The sequence below is a fragment of the Dipodomys merriami genome, unplaced genomic scaffold, assembly GCF_024711535.1.
Source record: "Dipodomys merriami isolate MVZ:Mamm:240054 unplaced genomic scaffold, mDipMer1.0.p SCAF_177, whole genome shotgun sequence".
Taxonomy (NCBI): Eukaryota; Metazoa; Chordata; class Mammalia; order Rodentia; family Heteromyidae; genus Dipodomys; species Dipodomys merriami.
Genome location: NW_027203126.1, coordinates 1,228,800 through 1,252,215, shown reverse-complemented (window position 1 = coordinate 1,252,215; position 23,416 = coordinate 1,228,800). Strand labels below are relative to the sequence as shown.

Genomic DNA, 23,416 nt, shown 5'->3' with positions numbered 1-23,416 from the left:
GCGGAGGAAGCCGACCCGCCCGGCGCGAGGCCCGCAGCCTCGGTCAGTCCTGCCGCGTGGCCGCGGGTGTCTCCACACCTACCCCCCACACTGTGGCGTGCATCCGGCGGTGTGCATCTTTAATCCTCCCTCACAAGGTGAGACCCCACGTTACGGGCAGCGGGGGAGCCGGGTCTCCGATGGGGTCTGAGTTCAAATACGCGGTGGGGCCCCCCCGTCCAGGGGCCCAGCTGGACCCCGCTCTTGACGCTTTTCCACGTTCACACCCTGTAATGCCCGGGCCACCGGGAGGACTTGCATCTATAGGCTTAACCTTCGTTAAAAATGAAACGTGGCCCGGGGCCGGTGTCTCACACCTGTCGTCCCAAGTGCTCACGAGGCTGAGATCTGAGGATGGCAGTTCGAAGCCAGCCTGGCCAGGAAGGTCTGTGAGACTCTTATCTCCAACGAACCACCAAGAAAACCAGAAGTGGCGCTGTGCACAGCTCAAAGTGGTAGAGCCTTGAGCAAAAAGCTAAGGGATCCAGGCGCTGGTAGCTCAAGGCGCTTGAAGCCAGCCTGGGCAGGAATGTGCCTGAGGCTCTTATCTCCAAGTAACCAGGAGAAAACCAGAAGTGGCGCTGTGGTGCAAAGTGGTAGGGGGCTAGCCTTGAGTAAAAGAGCTCAGGGACAGCACCTGGGCGCAGGCGGGAGAGACTAAAGGACTGCGCTTAGGACCTTAAGTCAAGCTCCAGGACACACACACACACCTACCTCTATGGATTGGTGGCAGATAGATTGACAAACCTATAGTACTAGAGTGATTACTGTAGGCTCTAGGTGGTGATGTGTTTGCCAACCTTTTTCTGTTCGAAATTTTTCATAATAAAATATTGGAGCCGGAAAGGAAGTGTCTTGGTATGTGCTGATAATCCCAGCATTCAGGAGGCTGAAGCAGGAGGGAGGATTTTGAGTTTGAGGCCTGCCTGGACTCCAAAGGGAGGCCCTGTGTCCGAAAATAGTAACAAAAAGTTGGGAACAAGAAGTAAAAATGTTTAGCAAACACTAGTGATAGGGGATGTAGTTCAGTGGTAGAGTGCTAGCCTATCATGCACAAGGTCCTGGTTTTGATCCCCAGGCTCAAAAATCAAACATTAAAACATAGTTGATTAGTTGATGTTTGTTTATAACTCCTCTCAACCATTTAAAATGAAGACAAAAAATTAAAAACAAATAGTGAAAATATAACTTTTACTTTCAAAATATAATCATTCATGGACTGGGAATGTGGCTTAGTGGTAGAGTGCTTACCTAGCATATATGAAGCCCTGGAAACAGAAAAAGACAAAAGTGGGGCTGTGACTCGAGTAATAGAAAACTAGCCTTGAACAAAAAGAAGCTGAGGGACAGTGCCCAGGCCCTGAGTTCAAGCCCAGGACTAGCAAAAAAAAAAAAGCCAACCTCCTAATAAGCAAGTGGTACAGCAGCATAACACTGAATGCTACCCAATTATTAAATCATGTCTTGAATATGTTAAAATCATACTAATTTAGATGTAAATGGTACTTAGCATATACATACATAATTATATATTCTGAAGGGATCTATTAAGCTGGTTGATATCAGTTATCTATAAAGGATGCAGTCATGGAAATTTCAGTTTAGAAGTCATATGTTACTGTAGAATTAAAGATTGTTACTACAATTGTATTTCATTGTCTTATGCTAAAAATTTTTAAAGAAAATAAAAGCTTATATTCCACTTCTAATACTGTATATATGCATATTCATCTGATTACCTATCTATGTCCTCATTACTTGTACCAAAAAAAAAAAAAAAGCATTGAAAAAGTAATTTAACAAATATCTGTAGAGACTTTTTTTTTGTCTTTTCTATTTGGAGAGAGATTTCTTGATGGCAGTGGTTTTTTAAAATTTTTATAGTTTTCTATGTTTGTGAAGTTGAAATTAGCCTAGATACCTTTTGCAAATGGAATAAAACATAATAAATGATTTCTAAAATAAAAACAATTGGATTGCGTGTGTGCTGTTTCTGGATTATGTAATGCTTCTAGCTGTTCTCTGCTGGTCTTCAGAAGGCAAACTAGAAAGATTCTTGGCAAAGTAAGATCTTGAGTCTATGTAAACAGTCTTATAGGAGCTTATGTGTCCTACAGGCGTTCCAGAGTCCAGATGCTTCCTCATTTGAGGATCTAGGTGCTTAGATATACTAATATCATTCTCTAGATCCTGTCATTCCTGTGTGACTTTGCCTGGGAAGATTTTTAGCTGCTATTTGAGTTAACTAGGCAGTTGCTATGGAGAGAGTAGTTAGCTAAATGACCTAATAGGACTCTAGATAGGAAACTGCTAGCAAATAGTAATGATCAAGCTTGTATTACAAAGTCCTGTAGCATGCAATTCCCCAAAGGGTTTAGTTACTTAACAGATGGGGCAAGTACAGCTTTCTTGGATTAGAAACAGCACAGCCCATTTGTGAGGAAGCAGCTATGACCAACCACAGAAATCCAGAGGTGGCTGGGTACCAGTGGCTCAAGCCTAATATGACTACTCAGAGGCCTAAGATCTAAGACCTGGTTCAAAGCCAGCATAGGCAGGAAAGTACATGAGACTTTTTTTTTTTTTTTTTGGTGCTGATCCTGGGGTTTGAACTCAGGGCCTAGGTGCTGTCCCTGAGCTGCTTTTGCTCAAGGCTAGAGATCTATCACTTGAGCCACCGCTCCCCTTCACTCTTTTTTGATAGTTTTAATGGAGAGAAGAGTCTAACAAGGGGCTGGGAAGGTGGCTCAGTGGTAGAGTGCTTGCCTTGCATGCTTGAAGCCCAGGGTTTGATTCCTCAGTACCACATGGCCAGAAATGGTGCAGTGGCTCAAGTGGTAAAGTGCTAGCCTTGAGCTGAAGAGCTGAGGGACAGCGCCCAGGCCCAGAGTTCAGGCCCCATGACCAACAACAACCAAAAAAAAAGTCTAACAGACTTTCCTGCCCAGGTTGACTTCCAACCATGATCATCAGATCTCATCCTCCTGAGTAGCCCGGGCCATGCTAGCCTTGAACAAAAGAGCTCAGGAGCAGCCGCACCAGGCCCTGAGTTCAGGCTTTACAATTGACAGAAAAAATCCTGAAATGGAGTTGTGGTTCCAGTGACACAATGCTTAGCCTTGAGCAAAAAAGCTCAAGGATCCAGTGCCCCTGGCTCACGCCTTGAAGCTAAGATCTGAGGATCACAGTTCAAAGCCAGCCCAGCAGGAAAGTCCTTGAGACTCTTACCTCTAATTAACTACCAGAAAACCTGAAGTGGTGCTGTGGTTCAAGTGGTAGAGCACTAGCCTTGAGCTGAGGAGCTCAGGGACAGTGCCCAGGCCCAGAGTTAAAGCCCCATGACCGACCCCCGCCCCCACCAAAAAAAAAACCTCAAGGACAGTATCCAAGCCCTGAGTTCAAGCACTAGGTCTGGCACCAAAAATTAAAATTTAGGTAGGGCTGGAAATACTGCTTAGTAAAATATGGCTTTATGGAAGTTGCTTGCTTAGCATGCTCTGGCTCAATCTCCAGTACAATAACATAATAATTAATTTAATTATTTAAGGGTAAATGTCTACCAGAGAGTAGGGTTGTGCCCAATTAGAAAAAAAAGACAACACATATGAAAAAACATTTTGCAAACCTGCTCATCTGGTTTCCTCCCTTCCCCTGTGCCATCGGGGTGGCAAAATGTTCCTTCTGCATAGGGCTCAGTGGCAGCTTCTTCCAGACCTTGAAGGCAGAAGAGGAAGTGACAAGGACTAGACCACCAGGGGGAAAGTGAGTCACCTAGTAGAAACTAATCCTGGCTGGCAGGGAGAGTGCTGGACTTGGTTACTGTGGAATTGTGTTCTTGGTTACAGCAACCTGGGAACTTGCTTTCTGTCATATGTGTCACTATATTTATGAGACAAGGTAAAAGAAAACATTTCTGAACTGGGGTGTGGCCAAAAGGTAGAGTTCCTGCCTTTGCATAGGTTTTGGGTTGATCTCCAGCTAAGGAAAAAAAGATAATTAAAAACAAAACAGTCATGTGCCAGTGGCTCAGTAATCCTAGCTACTCAAGAGGCCAAGATTGTGGTTCAAAGCCAGCCTGTCAACTTTAGCTCTAATCAACCACCAGAAAACCAGAAATGGCGCTGTGGTTCAAAGTGGTAGACTGCTAGCTTTGAGCAGAAGAGCTCAGGAACAGCACCCATGCCCTGAGTTCAAGCCCCACTACCCACAAAAAAAAAAACAAAAAAACATTTTGAGTTGGGTGTGGTGGTTAACATCTATCATTTCAACTACCCAGGAGGCCACAATCAGGACTGCAGTTTGGGCTAGCATGGACAAAAAGTCTGGGAGATCCCATCTCAACCACGAAACAAGATGATACAAGATGATAGCTTTTGACTATGATCTCAGCCATGCAAGAGGTGTAAATAGGAGGACTGCAGTCTGAGGCCAACTCTGGGCAAAAACATGAGATTCTGCCAGGCACTGGTGGCTCAGGCTACTGGCTACTTAGGAGGCTGAGATCAGAGGATTGAGGTTCAAAATTAGCCCAGACAAGAAACCATCAGACTCTTATCTCCAATTAAGCACCACAAAGCTAGAAGTGGAGCTGTGGCTCAAGTGATAGGGCACTAGCCTTAAGCAAAAAAGCTCAGAGATAGCACATAGGCTCTGAGTTCAAGCCCCATGACCAACACACACACACACACACACACACACACACACACACACACACACACACACACACACACACACACACACACACACACACACACACACACACACACACACACACACACACACACACACACACACCCCAAAAACAAAAGCAAGCCATAATATTCTACCTGAAAAATAGCTAAAGAAAATGCACTGGGAGATGTGGATTACATAAATGGTAGAGAACTTGCCTGACAAGGGCAAGGCCCTGAGTTTAAACCCCAGTACTCGGGGCTAGGAAGCTGGCTCAGTGGTAGAGTGCTTGCCTCACATGCATGAGGTCCTGGGTTCGATTCCCAATACCACATAAGCAGAAAAAGAACTAGTGCTATGGCTCAAGTGGTAGGGTGCTAGCCTTGAGCTGAAGAGCTGAGGGACAGCACCCAGGCCCAGAGTTCAGGCCCACAACCAGACCCAACCCCCCCAAAAAAAGTACTTGTCCCCCAAATAAATAATAATAATAATATAATAACAGCTATACGAGTATAGAGGAGATGCAGAGGAGGATGAGCAGCAGCATCTGAATTAGAAGATTGGGGGAGAGTTTGGAATGGGGGAGCACAGTGCTTTAGGGAACCAAGTGCCAAGCGTGGGAGGATGAGAAGACAGAGATGGAGAAAGATAATTCAAGAAGGTTTGCAGTATGTTGTGAATATTATTCTCCTCTGGTGTTGAGACTGTAGTACATCTTCAACATTGTTTTTCTACTATTTTTGGGTAACAAAGGAACTGATAGGTCTTTGAATGTGGCCAAGCAGGTGGGAAGACAAGGGTCTGGTTTTGTATGTTATTTAAAGCAGTAAACGTAGAAATCTGTAACAGCTTCCTTCCTCTTTTTATTTTTTTGGGGGGGTGGGGGGAATAGTTGTGGGGCTTTCTCAGAGCCTGACCCTTTTCTCTTAGCTTTTTCCATCAAGGCTAGTACTCGACCACAGTACAGTGTAGAAGTAGAGCCACAGCTCTATGTCTGGCTTTTTGCTTGTTAATTGGAGATAAGAGTTTCATGGACTGGTACTGTGGCTCAAAGTGCTAGAGTGCTAACCTTGAACAAAAGAAGCTTAGGGACAGTGCCCACTCCCTGAGTTCAAGCCCCAGGACTGGCAAAAAAAAAAAAAAAAAAGTTTCATGGACTTTACTGTCCTGGCTGGCTTTAAACTGGGATTCTCAGATCTCAACCTTCCTGAATAGGTAGAATTACAGGAGTGAACTATTGGTGTTCAACAGGAGGACTGCAGTAATAGTAGTCATATGTGGTTAATGGCTATCATTTAAGACAAAGTAGGAGCTCATAGAAGCTCAGCATTCCCAACTACAGCAACTAGTTTTTTGTTTTTTGTTTTAAGTACTAGGTTTTAAGCTCATGGCTTCACATTGGTAGGCGGGTGCTTATTTATTTATTTATAGGTTGGGGGTTTAAACTCAGGGCACTCAACACTGTCCCTGAGCTTTTTTGCTTAAGGCTAGGGCTCTACCACTTTGAGCCACAGCTCCACTTTTGAATGGTTAGTTGGAGATATGATTCTCACTCGGACTTTTCTGTCTGGGCTGGCTTTGAACTTCAGTCTTCAGATCTCAGCTTCCTGAGTAACTAGGATTACAGGTATGAGCCACCGGCACACAGTCAGATGTTGTTTTTTGTTTTTATTTTATTTTATTTTATTTGTAGTGCTGATGATCAAACCTAGGCCTTGCACATGCTCAACATGCACTCTTACCCTTTCCAAGGAGCCACATCACCAACCCAGAAGTTACCATTCTTAGAGGTCTGTAAACTATACCCCACCATAGGGCAGGGGATAAGGGTGGGAGGATTCGATGTCAAGAACTAATGGGAGCAATTACTTTCCTTTAAAGACCTATTGTGTTGGCACCTAATAAACACATGTTGATTTTTATGAACTAGTACAGACAGAGGAATTACTCGTTTCAGAAAAGGGGAGCTGAGGTACACAAAATTATCAATGGACTTACAAAGATTACCACATTGGGGCTTGGAATGTGGCTTAGTGGTAGAACTCTTGCCTAGCATGCATGAACACCTGGGTTCAATTCCTCAGTACCACATAAATAGAAAGAGCCAAAAGTAGCATTGTGGCTCAAGTGGTTAAGCAAAAAGCAGCTCAGGGACAGTGCCTAGGCCCTGAGTTCAAGCCCCAGGACTGGCAGGAAAAAAAAATGGTTACCATATTGATTTTCTTTTTTCTTCTTCTTTTGTCTTACTATATAGCCCAGGCTGGCTTCAAACTCACCATTTTCATGTCTCAGCCTCTCAAAACCATTAAGCCCCATCCCTAACTCTTCTATTTCTGTAGCTTATCCAGCTGGCCTCAAACTTACCATCCGTCTGCCTCTGCTTCCTCAATTTATTTATTTATTTGTGCCAGTCCTGGGGCTTGCACTCCTGGGGCCTGGGCACTGTCCCTGAGCTTCTTTTGCTCAAGGCTAGCACTCTACCATTTGGGCCACAGAACCACCTCTGACTTTTTCTGTGTATGTGGAACTGAGGAATGGAATCCAGGGCTTCATGCATGCTAGGCAAGTATTCTACCACTAAGCCACATTCCCAGCCCCTCAATTTATTTTCTAACCCCCAAATTCCTGATCTTAAACATTTTCTACTGTGTCACATAACTTGCAATTTAACTATACAGGACGATAAGCCAAAAACACAAGAAAGAATAGAAAGGTATGAAGTGTTAAGAATAGCTCTACCAAGAAGAAAGAGACAAATGGCACATGGTCTCCCTGATATGTGGATGTTAAATACAAAATGTAAGGAAATACAACAAAGTAGACAAGACTCAAGAAACAAAGGACCTCCACTCATCTTGTTGTATCATTACTAAATGACCCTTGTTGCTGACCACATATATGGTATATATGTGCACATCTAAGGGAAACTAGGAGGAGGACAAATAAACAGAGGGAAATGGGAAAACATACAACATCAGCTGCACTGGACATTGATGAAAACAAACTAAGCAAGTCAAGGGCAGCGACGGGAGGGAGGGAATGAGAGAGAAAGAGGGAACAGCTAACACTAAGCAAAAGGAAAGAAATGTACATATCACCCGAGGTGGAAGAAAAGCTGTATTGTCAAAGCTCGTAGAATTCACAAGCTTCATAGACCACAATAATGACAATTTAATGCCTCATGAAGGTTAGAATGTGTGTGTTTCAGTATCTTACAATACTATGAAATTTGTGAAGTTTATGAATTAATCACAATAAAAAAAATTAAAAAAAAAAAAAGGGGCTGGGAAGGTGGCTCAGTGGTAGAGTGCTTGCCTTGCAGGCATGAGGCCTTGGGTTTGATTCCTCAGTACCACATAAGCAGGAAGTGGTGCTGTGGCTCAAGTGGTAGGGTGCTAGCCCTGAGCTGAAGAGCTGAGGGACAGTGCCCAGGCCCAGAGTTCAGGCCCCATGACTGACAAAAAAAAAAAAAAAAAAAGAATGGCTCTACCACTTGAGCCACAGTGTCACTTCCAGCTTTTTCTGAGTAGTTTATTGGAGATAACAGTCTCAAGGACTTTCCTGCCCTGACTGGTTCAAACCATGATTCTCAGATCTCAGCTTCCTGAATAGCTAAGATCACTGACCTAAGCCACCAGCCCTGGGCTGCAACTCTATTTTTTGTTATTGTTGTTGGTCATGGGGCTTGAACTCTGGGCTTGGGTCCCTCAGCTCTTCAGCTCAAGACTAATGCTCTACCACTTGAGCCACAGTGCCACTTCTGGTTTTCTGTGGTTTTGATTGGAGATAAGAGTCTCATGGACTTTCCTGCCTGGGCTGGCTTTGAACCGTGATCCTCAGATCTCAGCCTCCTGAGTAGTTAGGATTACAGGTGTGAGCCACTGACACCCAGCAGAAATCTATTTTTTAATAAGCAGATAATTAATGAATATGTCAGAAATATAATTCAATAATAGCACTACCACTATAGGTAAAAAGGCACCTGGAAATTGTTAAAGGGAGGGGAACTAAAAGTCAAGAAGCTTCTGGAGCAGCCAACACCCTTCCCCTCCCCCCCCCCAATGCTAACATGTGCAGAGTGTTCCTTTGTCTTAATATTCTTTTTTTTCTTTTTTTTTTTGGGGGGGGGTCCAGTCATAGGGCCTGAACTCTAGGCCTGGGCGCTGTCCCTAAGCTCTTCAGCTCAAAGCTGGCTTTTTTATTTTTGCTTATGTAGTGCTAAGGAATCGAACCCAGGGCCTCATGCATGCAAGGCAAGTACTCTACTGAGCCACCTTCCCAGCCCCATGTCTTAATATTCTCTGACAGGGAAAGCAGGAGGCTAGGGCTTTTTTTCCCTTCCTGGTATGACCTGACTCTTATTTCCCAGAGTCTAAGGTTATGAACATGGCTTTCTTTCTTTTTTCTTTTTTTTGCCAGTCATGGTGCCTGAACTCTGGGCCTGGGCACGGTCCCTCAGCTCTTCAGTTCAAGGCTAGTGCTTAGTGCTCTACCACTTGAGCCACAACACCACTTCCAGCTTTTTCTGCTTATGTGGTACTGAGGAATCGAACCTAGGGCCTCATGCATACAAGGCAAGCACTCTACCACTGAGCCACCTTCCCAGCCCAAGGCTTTCTTTCTCCTTGCCAGTTCAACATATGTTCACACATCCCACTGATACTAGAGATACAGAATAGCCTGGCTCCGTGCTGAGCGCTGAGAATATAACAGTGACTAAGAGTCAAATTCTGTCATCGCCCTATTCAGACAACTAAAAGATAATTAGACAAAGGAGATGTGGGCTACAAGAAACAGAGGGTATTCTGCCAGGCACTGGTGGCTTATGCCTGTAATCCGAACTACTCAAGAAGCTGAGATGTGAGAATGCTGGTTCAAAGCTAGCCAGAAAAACCAGAAGTGGTGCTGTGGTAGAGTATTAGCCTTGAGAGGCAAAGGTCACGGACAGCACCCAGGATCTGAGTTCAAGCCCCCACAACTGACAAAAGTAAATAGATAAAGAGGTAAACAAACAAAAAATGGTACTCCTGTAGCTCTTTAACTAAGGCTGGCGGGAGGTATCAAGGGAGGACTTCCGGAAGAGAGTAGCTTCTGAACCTAGACCTGAGCAACCAGATGGTGTTAAAAGCCCACAAAGGAAGAGAGAAGAAAAGCTTTCCAGACAGAAAGAAAAACATGTGCAAAGAAAGCTGTGACGGGGAAAAAAAAGGAAGAAAGCTGGAGGACAGTAGAGAGCTAAATAGTTCAATATAGACAGGACGTGTGGTGGGGGCGAGGGTGGAATGGGGGGTTCTTTATCATTCATGAGCCGCACGTAGCTTATGGTGAGTTGCCCTAGTGTAGATCAAAGCCAGACAGGGTTAGATTGGACATGTAAGTCCTAAGTATTTCAGCTGTTCAATGGAAATCAGTGTGAGTTGCCTTTACCATACAAATGTTTATTGTATATCCCTGAATAGGATGATTGTAAAGGGGACTGGATGCCCAGGCTTGGGCAGGGTGGGCTGAGAGGGATCTGAGAGGAGTTGAGACTTACAGCCTCCAAAGCAGAGTTGTGAATAGCAAAGGGGCATTTGTTTGGAAGCCAGAAAGAAAGCTGAATGTGAATAGGACTGATCAAAACCCCAGTGATCCTAGTCTTCAGGGTGGGTGCCCTGGCACGCACTGGTGGTAGGGGACAGCCAGTGGTTTCTCTTAGCCTGAGAAAGGACAATGTAAGATCCAAAAGGTTAGGATGGTATGCCTGCACATGCACATGCACACAATGTTCACCATTACTGGGGCTTGAACTCAGGGTCTCTCCCCCCACCCCCCTTCCTGGAAATTGAACCTTGTGCATGTAAAGCAAAGTGCTTTACCACTGAGACCTCCATTTTGGTTTTTAGTCTGTTCTGTTGAGACCTAGTACAGGATCTTAATGCAAAGCAATGGCCTTTTGTAAATTTTATTTTACAGATGTAATGTGTTTTTGTTCTTTTGTCGTCGTGGGGCTTGAACTCTGGGCCTGGGCCCTATCCCTGAGCTCTTCAGCTCAAGACAAGCACTCTACCACCTGAGCCACAGACGACCTCTGGTTTCCTGGTGGTTAATTGGAGATAAGAGTCTTATGGAGGGGCTGGGAAGGTGGCTCAGTGGTAGAGCACTTGCCTTGCATGCCTGAGGCCCTGGGTTCGATTCCTCAGCACCACAGAAGCAAAAAGAAAAAAGCCGGAAGTGGCGCTGTGGCCCAAGTGGTACAGCGCTAGCCTTGAGCTGAAGAGCTGAGGGACAGCGCCCAGACCCAGAGTACAGGCCCCACGACCAGACCCCCCCCCCAAAAAAAAAAAAAAAGTCTTATGGACTTTCCTCCCTGGGCTGACTTTGAAACTTTGAACTGGAGTCACTAGGGTTACAGGCATGAGCCACCTGTGCCTGGCAGATGTAATGTGTGAGGGATGTATAGGAATAAAGAAAAACTTCTAGATTTCATTGCTGAGTAACTGAAGAATGGAGTTGTTGTTTATAATAATGAGGTTACTTCAAGGCCAGCAGGTTAGAGTGAAGTGAAGCAGACTGATGTGGATGTGTAAGATTTGAGATAATTTATTAGGCAACCTAGAGATAGTTCAACAAAGATTTACACTTATGGGATTGTCATTCAAGAAGTCTAGGATAGGATAAAAAAAAATAGAAAAAAAGGATAGAAAATGATGTAGGCATTGTTAGCCTAGAGATGGTATTTATTCATTTACTTTTTTTTTTTTTTTTTTTGTTGGCCTTGGGGCTTGAACTCTGAGCTTGGGCGCTATCCCTCAGCTCTTCAGCTCAAGGCGAAAGCTCTACCACTTGAGCCACAGCGCCACTTCCAGTTTTCTAGTGGTTTATTGGAGATAAGAGTCTCACTGGACTTTCCTGCCTGGGCTGGCTTTGAACCATGATCCTCAGATCTCAGCCTCCTGAGTAGCTAGGATTACAGGCGTGAGCCACCAGCACCCGGCTTGCTTGCTTGCTTTTCTTTCTTTCTTTTTTTTTTTTTTTTTGCTGGTCATGGGGACTGAACTCTGGGTCTGGGTGCTGTCCCTCAGCTCTTCAACTCAATGCTAGCACTCTACCACTTGAGCCACAGCGCCATTTCCACCTTTTTCTGCTTGTGTGGTGCTGAGGAATTGAACCCAGGGCCTCATGCATGCAAGCCAAGCACTCTACCTCTGAGCCACCTTCCCAGCCTCTTTCCTTTTTTTATGGGTTGTTGGGCTTGAACTCAGGGCCTGGTCACTGTCCCTGAGCTCTTCAACTCAAGGCGAATGCTCTACCACTTGAGCCACAGTGCCATTTACAGTTTTTTAGTGGTTTATTGGAGGCAAGAGTATCACAGAGTTTCCTGCCCAGGCTGGCTTCAAACTTTGATCTTCAGATCTCAGCTTCTTAGTAGGTAGGATTATAGGCCTGAGCTACCAGTGCCCAGCAACATTTATTTCTCTTATAATTAATGTTTCCTACTTTTACGTGTGTGTGTGTGTGTGTGTGTGTGTGTGTGTGTGTGTGTGTGTGTGTGTGTGTGTGTGTGTGTGTGTGTGTGTGTGTGTGTGTGTGTGTGTGTGTGTGTGTGTGTGTGTGTGTGTGTGTGTGTGTGTGTGTGTGTGTGTGTGTGTGGTGTGTCCTGGTACCGAAGCTTGAACTTAGGGCCTGGGTGCTGTCCCTTTATTACTCAAGGCTGGTGCTCTATCACTTAAGCCACACTCTACTTCCAGCATTTTAGTAGGCTAAGCTGGCTTTGAACCTTGACTCTCATATCTCAGCCTGCTGAGTAGGTAGAATAATAGCACCTGACTAAGAGAATTGTTTTTAAAAAGAATATTCCAGAATGGGAAATCAGGGGAAATGAATGATGCAAGAGAGGAAGAAAATAAATTTAAATTTATTATGTGGTTTGTGTGTGTGTGTGTGTGTGCACGTACACGTTATTTGGGATTGAACCCAGGACCTTTCACAGTCTTTTTTGTTGTTGTTGTTGGTCATGGGGCTTGAACACTGGGCCTGGGCGCTGTCTCTCAGCAATTCAGCTCAAGGTTAGCGCTCTAGCACTTGAGCCACAGCGCCACTTCTGGCTTTTTCAGTTTATGTGGTGCTGAGGAATCGATCCCAGGGCCTCATGTCTGCAAAGCAAGCAATCTACCACTGAGTCACCTTCCCAGCCGCAGGCCTTTGACATTCTGAGCTGTGCAACTGAATTATACATGTAGCTCCAAAAATGTAATTATTTTTTTCATTCGGTCATGGGGCTTGAACTCTGGGCCTGGGCGCTGTCCCTCAACTCTTCAGCTCAAGGCTAACACTCTACCACTTGAGCCACAGTGCCACTTTTCTGGTGGTAAATTTGAGATAAGAGTCTGATGGAGGGGCTGGGAAAGTGGCTCAGTGGTAGAGTGCTTGCCTTGCATGCCTGAGGCCCTAGGTTTGATTCCTCAGCACCACATAAGCAAAAAGAAAAAAGCCGGAAGTGGCGCTGTGGCTCAAGTGGTAGAGCGCTAACCTTGAGCTGAAAAGCCGAGGGACAGCGCCCAGGCCCAGAGTTCAAGCCCCATGACCGGTCCCAAAAAAAAAAAAAAAAAGTCTTATGGACTTTCCTGCCTGGGCTGGCTTTGAACTGTGATCCTCAGATCTCAGCCTCCTGAGTAGCTAGGATTATAGGTGTGAGCCACCGGTGCCCGGCTCAAAAATGTAATTTTCACACTTATCTTCCCTCCCCCCACCCCTTGGTTTTGGGGCTTGAACTCTGGACCTGGGCACTGTCCCTGAGTTCTTCAGCTCAAAGCCAGTGCTCTACCACTTGAGCCACAGCGCCACTTCCGGCTTTTTCTGCTTATTTGGTGTTGAGGAATCGAACCCAGGGCCTCATGCCTGCAAGGCAAGCACTCTACCACTGAGCCACCTTCCCAGCCCCTTAACACTTATCTTTGCATTATGTGAATATCAACAATATACTTTCTCACAGTCTTAAATTCTTCAGAGTTTTATATGAGTATCTATCATTTTTGAGAATAGCACAAAACAAATGTTACTTTTATCTTTGAAGGACATTCTCCAAAACAAAGCATTATACAGTAGTGAAAGGCTAGAATCAGCCTATGCATCAAACCTTGACATTGCTTAAGAAATTATTAAACTATTAAGGAGCATAGTGTTTGGCAGCACATACTAATAATCCAAGCTACTGAAGAGCCTGAGCTCTGAGGATTGAGGTTTGAAGTCAGCCCAAGCAAAAACTCATGAGTCTCTTATCTCCAGCAAAAAAACTAGAATAGAGGAGTGTCTAGCTCAAGTGATAGAACACCAGCCTGAATTTAAAAGCCCAGTAGAAGCACAAAGCTCAGAGTTCAAGCTCAAATAAATATGTAAATAAATTTAAACAACTAACAGCCCAGGCTGGAGGTAAGTCTCAATAGTAGAATGCCAGCAAAGCAAGAAAGTCCTGAGTTCAAATGCCAGTACTAGGAAGAAAAAAAAAAAAGCAACAGCTTATTAAAAGCCAATTTCTGTTACTCAGGAGGCTGAAACAGGAGAATCATTTGAGCCCAGAAGTTCCAGGTTAGCCTGGGAACATTAAGAGATGGTTGTAACATTGTGAGACCATTGGAGAGGGAGGGAAAAAAAAACGAAGCTAGTAATATTGTAGTGAGCCAGGCGCTAGTGGCTCACACCTTAGGAGGCTGAGATCTGAAGATTGCAGTTCAAAGCCAGACCAGGCAGGAATATCTGAGACTCTTATCTCCAATTAACCACCAGAAAACCGGAAGTGGCGCTGTAGCTCAAGTGGTAGAGCGCTAGCCTTGAGCAGAAGAGCGCAGGGACAGCATTCAGGCCCAGAGTTCAAGACCCAGGACCGACAAAAAAAAAAAAAATTATAGTGTACTCATGTCCTAGTAGCTCACACCTGTAATAGCAGTTGCTCAAGAGGATGAAATCTGAGGATCCTAGTTTAGGCTGGAAAGTCTGTGAAACTAATCACGAAAGTGCTAGAAGTATAGGTATGGCTCAAGTGGTAGAGCACTAACCTTGAGTGGAAAAAAAAAAAAGCTCAGGGGTAGTGCGGAGGTCCTGAGTTCAAGCCCCGGGACCGGCAGACATACACAATTTTTTTTTTTTTTTTTTTTTTGGCCAATCGTGGGGTCTGAACTCTGGGCCTGGGCACTGTCCCTCAGCTCCTCAGCTCAAGGCTAGCATTCTACCACTTGAGCCACAGCACCACTTCTGGCTTTTTCTGCTTATGTGGTGCTGAGGAATCGTACCCAGGGCCTCATGCATGCAAGGCAAGCACTCTACCACTGAGCTACCTTCCCAGCCCACAAAAAAATATTATAGGACAGTTTTTGTTTTTGTTCAGTTGTGGGGTTTGAACTTGGGGCCTGGGTATTGCCCTTGTGCTATTTTTGCTTAATGCTAGCACTCTACCACTTTGAGCCACAGCGCTTCTGATTTTCTGGTGGTACATTGGAGATAAGAATCCTTATGATGCTGGGTGCTGGTGGCTCACGCCTGTAATCCTGACTACTCAGGAGGCTGAGATCTGAGGATCACAGTTCAAAGCCAGCTGGGGCAGGAAAGTCCCTGAAACTCTTTTCTCCAATAAACCACCAAAAATCAGAAATGGCTCTGTAGCTCAAGTGATAAAGCCCAGCCCTCAGGCCCAGAGTTCAAGCCCCATGACCGACAAAAAAAAAAAAAAGGATCCTTACGAACTTTTTCTGCCTGAGCTGGCTTTGAACCACGATCCTCAGATCTCAGCCACTGAGCCACCTTCCCAGCCCTGGGCCCCAGGATTTTTTTTTGTGGGGGAGGGTCCGGTCGTGGGGCCTGAACTCTGGGCCTATCCCTCAGCTCTTCAGCTCAAGACTAGCGCTCTACCACTTGAGCCACAGCACCACTTCTGGCTTTTTTCTTTTTGCTTATGTGGTGCTGAGGAATCGAACCCAGGGCCTTGGGCATGCAAGGCAAGCGCTCTACCACTGAGCCACCTTCCCAACCCCCGCAGGATTTTAAGATCCCTTCAAACAAGCCCAAACCTAAGATAGTAGAAGGACTAGTTTATTGTTGACTACAAGCTTGAGTGTGGGATTGTAACTTATTTTAAGTATACTTCAAGCATCTAAATATTTTCCAGTAATTTTCTCTGATAATCTGTCTACTTGCTGTCCACTTCACATGGAATGACTACAAAGCCACTGAGTGGATTCTGTAGAAATTAGTGATAAAAGAATGAAATCCATGATATGGTTATTCCAAAGGAATAAATAAGGTAGTAAACAGGAGTATCATACAAGATGACATTTTGAGCTGAAATCTAAATGAGACAGCATTGCCAAGAGGAAAGGGGTCCCAGATACAGTCGTCTTGACTAACGGGGACAATGATAGCAAGTCCTAACTTTGATTGTAAGTGGCTACTCAGCAAACACCTACAATTCCTACTGCTACCTCATCTGCTTCAATCTGTTGTTTGTTTTTGGTCAGTAGTGGGGCTTGAACTCAGGGCCTGGGCACTGTCCCTGAACTCTTCTGCTCAGGGATAGCATTCTATCACTTTTAGCCTCTTTTAGCCACAACTCCACTTTTAGTTTTCTGATTGTTAATTGAAGAGTCTCATGGACTTTCCTGCCCAGGCTGGCTTTGAACCGTGATCCTCAGATCTCAGCCTCCTTAGTAGCTAGGATTATAGGTGTGAGCCATGGGCACCCAGATTCCTCTCAGCTTTTATTCAAACTAGGAAAAGCTGTCTAAGCCACAGATCAAAGGGGAAAAATAGACATAGATGGATAAATATCTAGTTAAATGTAGTTATATTAGAAAGTACATAACTATATCCTCATCCTATCTACTGTGTGTGTGTGTGTGTGTGTGTGTGTGTGTTGTGTGTGTGTGTGTTGTGTGTGTGTGTGTGTGTGTGTGTGTATTGATTAGGTTTGGGCTGGGCTTCCAGTGTTCAGGTCTGTAATCCTACCTACTCAGGAGACTGAAATCTGAAGTCCAAAAGAAGCCAGACCAGCTGGGCACTAGTGGCTTATACCTACTAAGGAGGCTGAAATCTGAGGATCACAGTTTAAAGCCAGCCCATGCAGGATAGTTCCTGAGACTCTTATCTCCAATTAACAAACAGAAAACCAGAAGTGGAACTGTGGCTTAAGTGGTAGAGTACTAGCCTTGAGCTGCAGAGCTGAGGGACAGCACCCAGGCCCAGAGTTCAAGCCCCACAACAGACCATAAATAAATAACTAAATAAATAAAATGAAAAAGAAGCCAAACCAGGCAGAAAAATCCCCCAAATTATCTCTGAGTAACAAGTAAAAAGCTAAAGTGAAGGTGTGACTCAGGCTCAAATAGTAGAGTTCTGCCTTGGACAGAAAAATCCAGCAAAGCCGGGTGCCGGTGGCTCATGTCTATAATCCTAGCTACTCAGGAGGCTGAGATCTGAGGATAGCCGTTCAAAGCCAGCCTGGGCAGGAAAGACCCTGAGACTCCTATCTCCAATAAACCACTAGAAAACAGGAAGTGGCCTGTAGCTCAAGTGGTAGAGTGCTCGCCTTGAGCTGAAGGGCTGAGGGACAGCGCCCAGGCCCAGAGTTCAAGCCCCATGACCGACAAAAAAAAAAAAGTAAATGCTGTAGGCCCTGAGTTCAAGCTCCAGTATTGGCACCAAAAAAAAAAAAAAAAAAGTTTATGTTCTAACATCATAAGATTTCATAATTTTGAATCTTAGTGCCACCAACCCAGCCTCACTTGTCACCCCTACTTCTCCCCTCAAGCCTGATAACACAGGAAAATTAAGTCCTCCTACTTTTTATTGTACTTATTTGTTGGAAAAAGCTTTTTCAATTCAATTTAATTGATATGTATTAATTGTGTCTGAGGTTTTCATTTTTCCTGTCTTTTTCTCTTTGGAGTTGTATACCTCTAGGCATATTGGTGAAGGAATCTTGGGTTAATAAGCGTAGATGACCCAGGACTGGGAAGGTGGCTTAGTGGTTAGAGTGCTTGACCAGCATGGATGAAGCCCTGGGTTCTATTCCTCAGTACCATAAACAGAAAAAGCCAGGAGAGGCATTGTGGCTCAAGTGGTAGAGTGCTAGCCTTAAGCAAAAGAAGTTCAGGGAATGTGCCCGGGGCCTTGAGTTCAAGCCCCAGGACTGGCAAAATAAAAAAAAGTAGATGACCCAGAAGAAAAAAAATGCAGAAATGTAAATATAAAACTTCCAGGGAAGGGGGTAGGAAAGTGGGAATATGGCTTAGTGGTAGAATGCTTGCTTAAGCATGCATGAAGCCCTGGGTTAGATTCCTCAGTACCACATAAACAGAAAAAGCTGAAATGGTGCTGTGGCTGAGTCAAGCCCCAGGACCCTGAGTCAAGCCCCAACAATGGAAAAAAACAAAAACAAAAACAACCATTACAGGCATTAAACTTAATTGCTTAAAGCCTTGGTTGTGGACCTTGGGACAGTTCCATAAACTGGTAATTATTTGAGGTTCATTGAGCACTTACTATGTTCCACAGATTACTACTATTAAAACATGAAATCAGAAGTGGCTTAAGTGGTAGAGTACCAGCTATAAGTGGAAAAAGCTAAGCAAAGTATGAAGCCCTGAGTTCAAGCCCTAGTACTAGCACTAAGTAAATAAAAAGAAGCTTTAGGGGCTGGGACGGTGGCTCAGTGGTAGAGTGCTTGCCTTGCATGCCTGAGGCCCTGGGTTCGATTCCTCAGCACCACAGAAGCAAAAAGAAAAAAGCCGGAAGTGGCGCTGTGGCTCAAGTGGTAGAGTGCTAGCCTTGAGCTGAAGAGCTGAGGGACAGCGCCCAGGCCCAGAGTTCAGGCCCCCACGATCGGACCAAAAAAAAAAAAAAAAAAAGAAGAAGAAGCTTTTTAAAAAGCATCAGATTATTTCACAAGCCTATGAAGTGGTTTTGTTTTACACTTAGTCTGGCTTCACATATCAAAACAAACAAACTGAATTCAATGCTGCAATTTAAATCTCCATCTGACTTGTGAGTGGTTGCTTTATATCTTATGGTGCTGGGAATTCAACTCAAGGCTTAGTATAAGCCAGACAAGAACCACTGAGCTATACCCTCAACTCAAGATCCTAGTGTTCTTTTTTGCTTTCCTTTTCCTTTTTTCTTCTTTCTCTTCTCTTTTTTTTTTTTTTTTTGGTCAGTCATGGGGCTTGAACTCGGAGTCTGGGCACCGTCCCTGAGCTTTCTTTTTGTTCAAGGCTAGCACTCTACCACTTGAGCCATAGTGCCACTTCTGGCTTTTTCTGAGGAATAGAACCCAGGGCTTCATGCATGCTATGCAAGCTCTCTACCACTAAGCCACATTCCTAGCCCTCTTCTTCTCTTGTCTTCTCTCCATCCTCCCTATTTTTTTCTTTTGCTTTCCTCCTGTGGACCACCTTCTTGTCCATCAGGATACCTTCTCCCAAGAGAAGTTCCCAACCAAGAAACTTTCCCACACCCAACAGACTTCCCTACATACCTTGAGGTTCCTAAATGTACCCAGAGCCCCACTCCCTTTGAGTTTTGCATAATCTGGCAGAATGACTCCCATTCTTGAAAATAACTGCTTAAATCAGAAGGAAACTCTCCTTTCCTAAACCCTCTTTCAATCTTGAAGATATCTCCACCCATACAAAGGTTTCAGAGCAGGACTAGCTACACAGAGAGAGGGTCCAGGGTAAAATAAACACGCAAGGGGGTGAGGGGCGGGCGGGCGGCTTTCTGAAAAACGAATCCCAGCACATGAGGGGCAGATTCAGGAGGGTCTTGAGTTCAAGACCTACCTCAGCTACCGAGCGAGCTCCAGGGTTGCCTGGAATACACAACAAATTCTGTCAATAAAATAAGATAAAGACAGCAGAACATTAAGCCAAGCCTGAGACTCTTCCGGTGACGAATGCAGCTGGCCCTGCTTCACACCTCTGTAAAGGGAGCGGTCACCAGTCGGGTTGGTAAATCTTCCTTTCCCGGTGTGGGCGAGAGGTGTTCGGGGAGGACCGGCTCATCCTGAGTCTGTGGTTCGCAGCACACCCCGGGAAAAGCCTCAGTAGATTTAGGATCAGTTTCCTTGCCTTGGGCAGAAAGCTCGTTTCGCAGCCGCAGCAGACAGCAGGGTGGGCCTCACGACCCAGTCCAGGCTCCACCTTCTGGGTGTGGGCCTAGACGCGTGCGGCCCATTGCCGGGGCAACAGACGCCGTGAGCGGTGCATTATGGTCCGCAACAAAATGCAGGAGAAAGATCCTGAGGGAACCATTGAATCCATAGGCCAATGGAATGATCCCGGGGGCTGCGCTAAGCCAATAGAGACGGGCGGAGGGGGCGTGGCGCACGGGGCAGGGCGGGGCTTAGGCACTAGGCGGCGGCGGCTGGCGTGGGGCTGCTTAGATGCGCCACGGCTTCGGTAGCGGCCGTATCTCTCCCTCACCTTGAGGCACGCCAGCTCCCTCCGGAGACCGTTGAAGTCGGGCGGCCCCTGCCCACCCGGTGAGGGCCTCGGGGGTGGGGTGGGAGTGTGTGTGGGGGTCTACGCTGGTCGGGCCTGGCTCCCTCCCCCGCCTTCGTCCAGTTGTGCGGCCCGCGGGGTTTCGCACTATCTCTGAAGTGGGGGGGGGGGGGCGGCGTCCGGAGATGGCGCGGGTCCGGGGAGGGGGTGGTGGGGAGGCGGCGCCAGGCCGGACCCCTCTCCTCACGCTGCGGCCCGGGCCTCGCCCCCCCCCCCCCACCTCAGGTAACCATGTGCGACCGAAAGGCGGTGATCAAAAATGCGGACATGTCGGAAGAGATGCAACAGGACTCGGTGGAGTGCGCTACCCAGGCGCTGGAGAAATACAACATAGAGAAGGACATTGCGGCCCACATCAAGAAGGTGAGGCGCGGGCGGGGGGCGGCGTCAAGTTCTCTCCCCTCCCACCCCGACCCTGCGGCCCCGGCCCCCCCCCCCCCAGGCCAGATTCTTGAGGTAGGGCGAGGGGGGCGGTTGTGCGCCATAGAGGTTTTCTAGAAAGGTCGCGCAGTGAGTTGTGCGCTTCTCTCGGGAAGCGCTGACCCCTTCTGCGCTCGAAGTTTTTTTTTTTTTTTTTTTAAGCCGAGCTCTATGGGGGAAAGCGCCACCTAGCAACGGTTTCCAAGATGGGAGCAACGAGCGGTTCCCCCCTTGTGTAGGTTCCTGCGCCGAGGATCCATCTGCGTGTTCCGGGGTGGGGGGGGGCGGGGAGCGGCGTGGGCGTCTCCCGCGGGGCCCGGGAGACCTCGCCAGCCTTCCCCGCGGGCCGCGGGGCGGAGGGGTCGGGGATCTGGTAAGTGACAGTTTGTAGAGACCTGGCAGGATTGCCAACTTGAGCTCTGCTCGCTGGAAAGAGCAGCAAACTGGCGGCCTAAGCTGGGGGGGTGGCCCCGGTGAGGACGGGAGGACCAACGACGGAGAATGACATGGAAACAAAAAAGATTGGGGTCGGGGAAGGTGTCAGTCGTGGGGCTTGAACTCTCGCCTGGGCGCTGTCCCTTCCTGCTCATTCAAGGCTGGTTGCTCTACCTCTTGAGCCACAGCTCCAAAGTCAATTTGAGATGATGGACTTGTACCTGCCCGAGCTGGCTTCGAACCGCCATTCTCAAACTTCAGCCTCCCTAGTAGCCAAGATTACAGGCTTATGCCACCGGCACCCGGGTTTGTTTTTTTGACACAGTTCCTGCATCCAGCTTGAAAGAAAAATGGTCCTTTTAAAAAGAGCTTTTAACAAATTATCTTTGATTCTTCCCTACTCTTTGATTCTTCCCTACACATTCACCTGGTAAAGTTCAAGCAAGTTTTCTAATCCCAGTCAGTACACCTCAGTGGGAAAAACAGAAAAGTTGTTCCTGTAATCTGCTAACTTTCAAGACCAAGCACCATTAGCATGGATATGGAAAGGACTACTATTTTAAAAGGATAATGTTTGGCCAGGTAACTGTCAGTCTGCTTCCAGCATTATTTTTACAGGAGTACTGGCGTTGCTTAAAGGTCTTGTCCCCTTAAATCTAAATATTGATGGGTTGTTGCTGGTTTAAATACTAATTAAGGCTTTTTTTTTTTTTTTTGGATCAGTTGTGGGGCTTGAACTCTGGGCCTGGGCACCATTCCTTAGCTCTTCAACTCAAGGCTAGAGCTCGACCACTTGAGCCACAATGCCACTTCTGGCTTTTTCTGCTTATGTGGTGCTGAGGAACCAAACCCAGGGCCTCATGCATGCAAGGCAAGCACTCTACCACTGAGCCACCTTCCCAGCCCTAATTAAGGCTTTGTTTTTGGGAAGTCTTATTCTCAGTAGTGCAAGAGGGCAGTTGAGATCTTCATGGTAAGGAATGGGCTAAGTTTTTGCCATTTTCTTCGATTTTGGGGTGCATGGCAAATAAGAAGGGAGGATTGTTTAGCTCTCTTTATCCAGAAGAACAAGATAAACCATAACTGTTTGTCACCTGCTGTCAGAGAATATTACTGATAAGGTAGGAAGGTGTAATTATCATGATCACAAAGTGCCCTGTCTTTAAGGCTGTCCTTTATACCTCTTATCTCCTCAGTCTCCATTTCTGTCTTAGCTCAAACTGTAAGTATGTTTGCCTCAATGGACTATGTAGGCGATTTGGAGCTGGGGAACAATCTTTCATTGTAAGCATTTGCAGATGCCAGTATTTCTCCTTTTTTCCCATGCAGGCTGTGGCTTCCTGAAGTTAACTCTTTTAGTTAATTCTTCTACAATTTTTTGTTTTGTTTTTTTTCTTCTCCAGGAGTTTGACAAGAAGTACAACCCCACCTGGCACTGCATCGTGGGGAGAAACTTCGGTAGTTATGTGACACATGAAACCAAACACTTCATCTACTTCTACCTGGGTCAGGTGGCCATCCTTCTGTTCAAATCTGGTTAAAAGCATGGACTGTGCCACACACCCAGTGATCCATCCAAAAACAAGGACTGCAGCCTAAATTCCAAATATCAGAGACTGAAATCTTCAGCCTTGCTAAGGAAACACCTCAATCTTGGAACCTTTATTGTGTTTTGTACAGGGCATTCTCTGTACTAGTTTGTTGTGATTATAAAACAATTAGTAAAACAGCTTACGTTTGTATTTATTTTCTATTCCATACTTCTGTGCCCCTTGGTTTTTTTTTTTCTTAATTCATTCCTTTAAAAAATAAAAATCTGTTGGACATGTATCTGTGTGAACTTCATTTCCTTCAAATAACCAGCCGAATCAAGCTCTGTAAATTGATGGGTGACTTAAGTTGTTGGGGTGAGTCCTCCAAGTTGTTTTGTGTGTCTGTGTATCTATGTCTGTGTTGGTTATGGGGTTTGAACTCTGGATGCTGTCCCTGAGCTCTTCAGCTGAAGGTGAGTTCAGCACCACTTTGGTTTTCTGGTGGTTAACTGGAGATAATAGTCTCAAAAAAGGACCTTCCTGCCCGTTGAACTGCGATCCTCAGATCTCCACCTCTGAGTAGATAGGATTACAGGCTTGAGCCACCAGCACCTGGCTTCCAAGTTGTTTTTGTGTGACCATTTCAGTGATCTTTTTTTTTTTTTTTTTTTTTTTTTTTGGGTCCGGTCATGGGGCCTGAACTCTGGGCCTGGGCGCTGTCCCTCAGCTCTTCAGCTCAAGGCTAGCGCTCTACCACTTGAGCCACAGCGCCACTTCCGGCTTTTTTCTTTT

The 23,416-nt window shown here is 45.9% G+C and overlaps 1 protein-coding gene across 2 annotated transcripts; it reads left to right on the top strand.

Annotated features, from left to right (window-relative positions):
• The first annotated feature begins 37 nt into the window (after window positions 1-37).
• LOC138829851 (dynein light chain 1, cytoplasmic) lies at window positions 38-22,922 on the top strand. 2 transcript variants are annotated; one of them, XM_070026407.1, is made up of 3 exons: window positions 38-137; window positions 20,463-20,600; window positions 22,496-22,922. In XM_070026407.1, exons 2-3 carry the CDS (start codon window positions 20,469-20,471, stop codon window positions 22,631-22,633), a joined length of 270 nt encoding a protein of 89 aa, XP_069882508.1. In that variant the 5' UTR covers window positions 38-137; window positions 20,463-20,468; the 3' UTR covers window positions 22,634-22,922. The 2 variants fall into 2 exon arrangements, with proteins under 2 accessions (XP_069882508.1, XP_069882507.1); XM_070026406.1 differs by lacking the exon at window positions 38-137 and adding an exon at window positions 20,107-20,218.
• The last annotated feature ends 494 nt before the right edge of the window (window positions 22,923-23,416 follow it).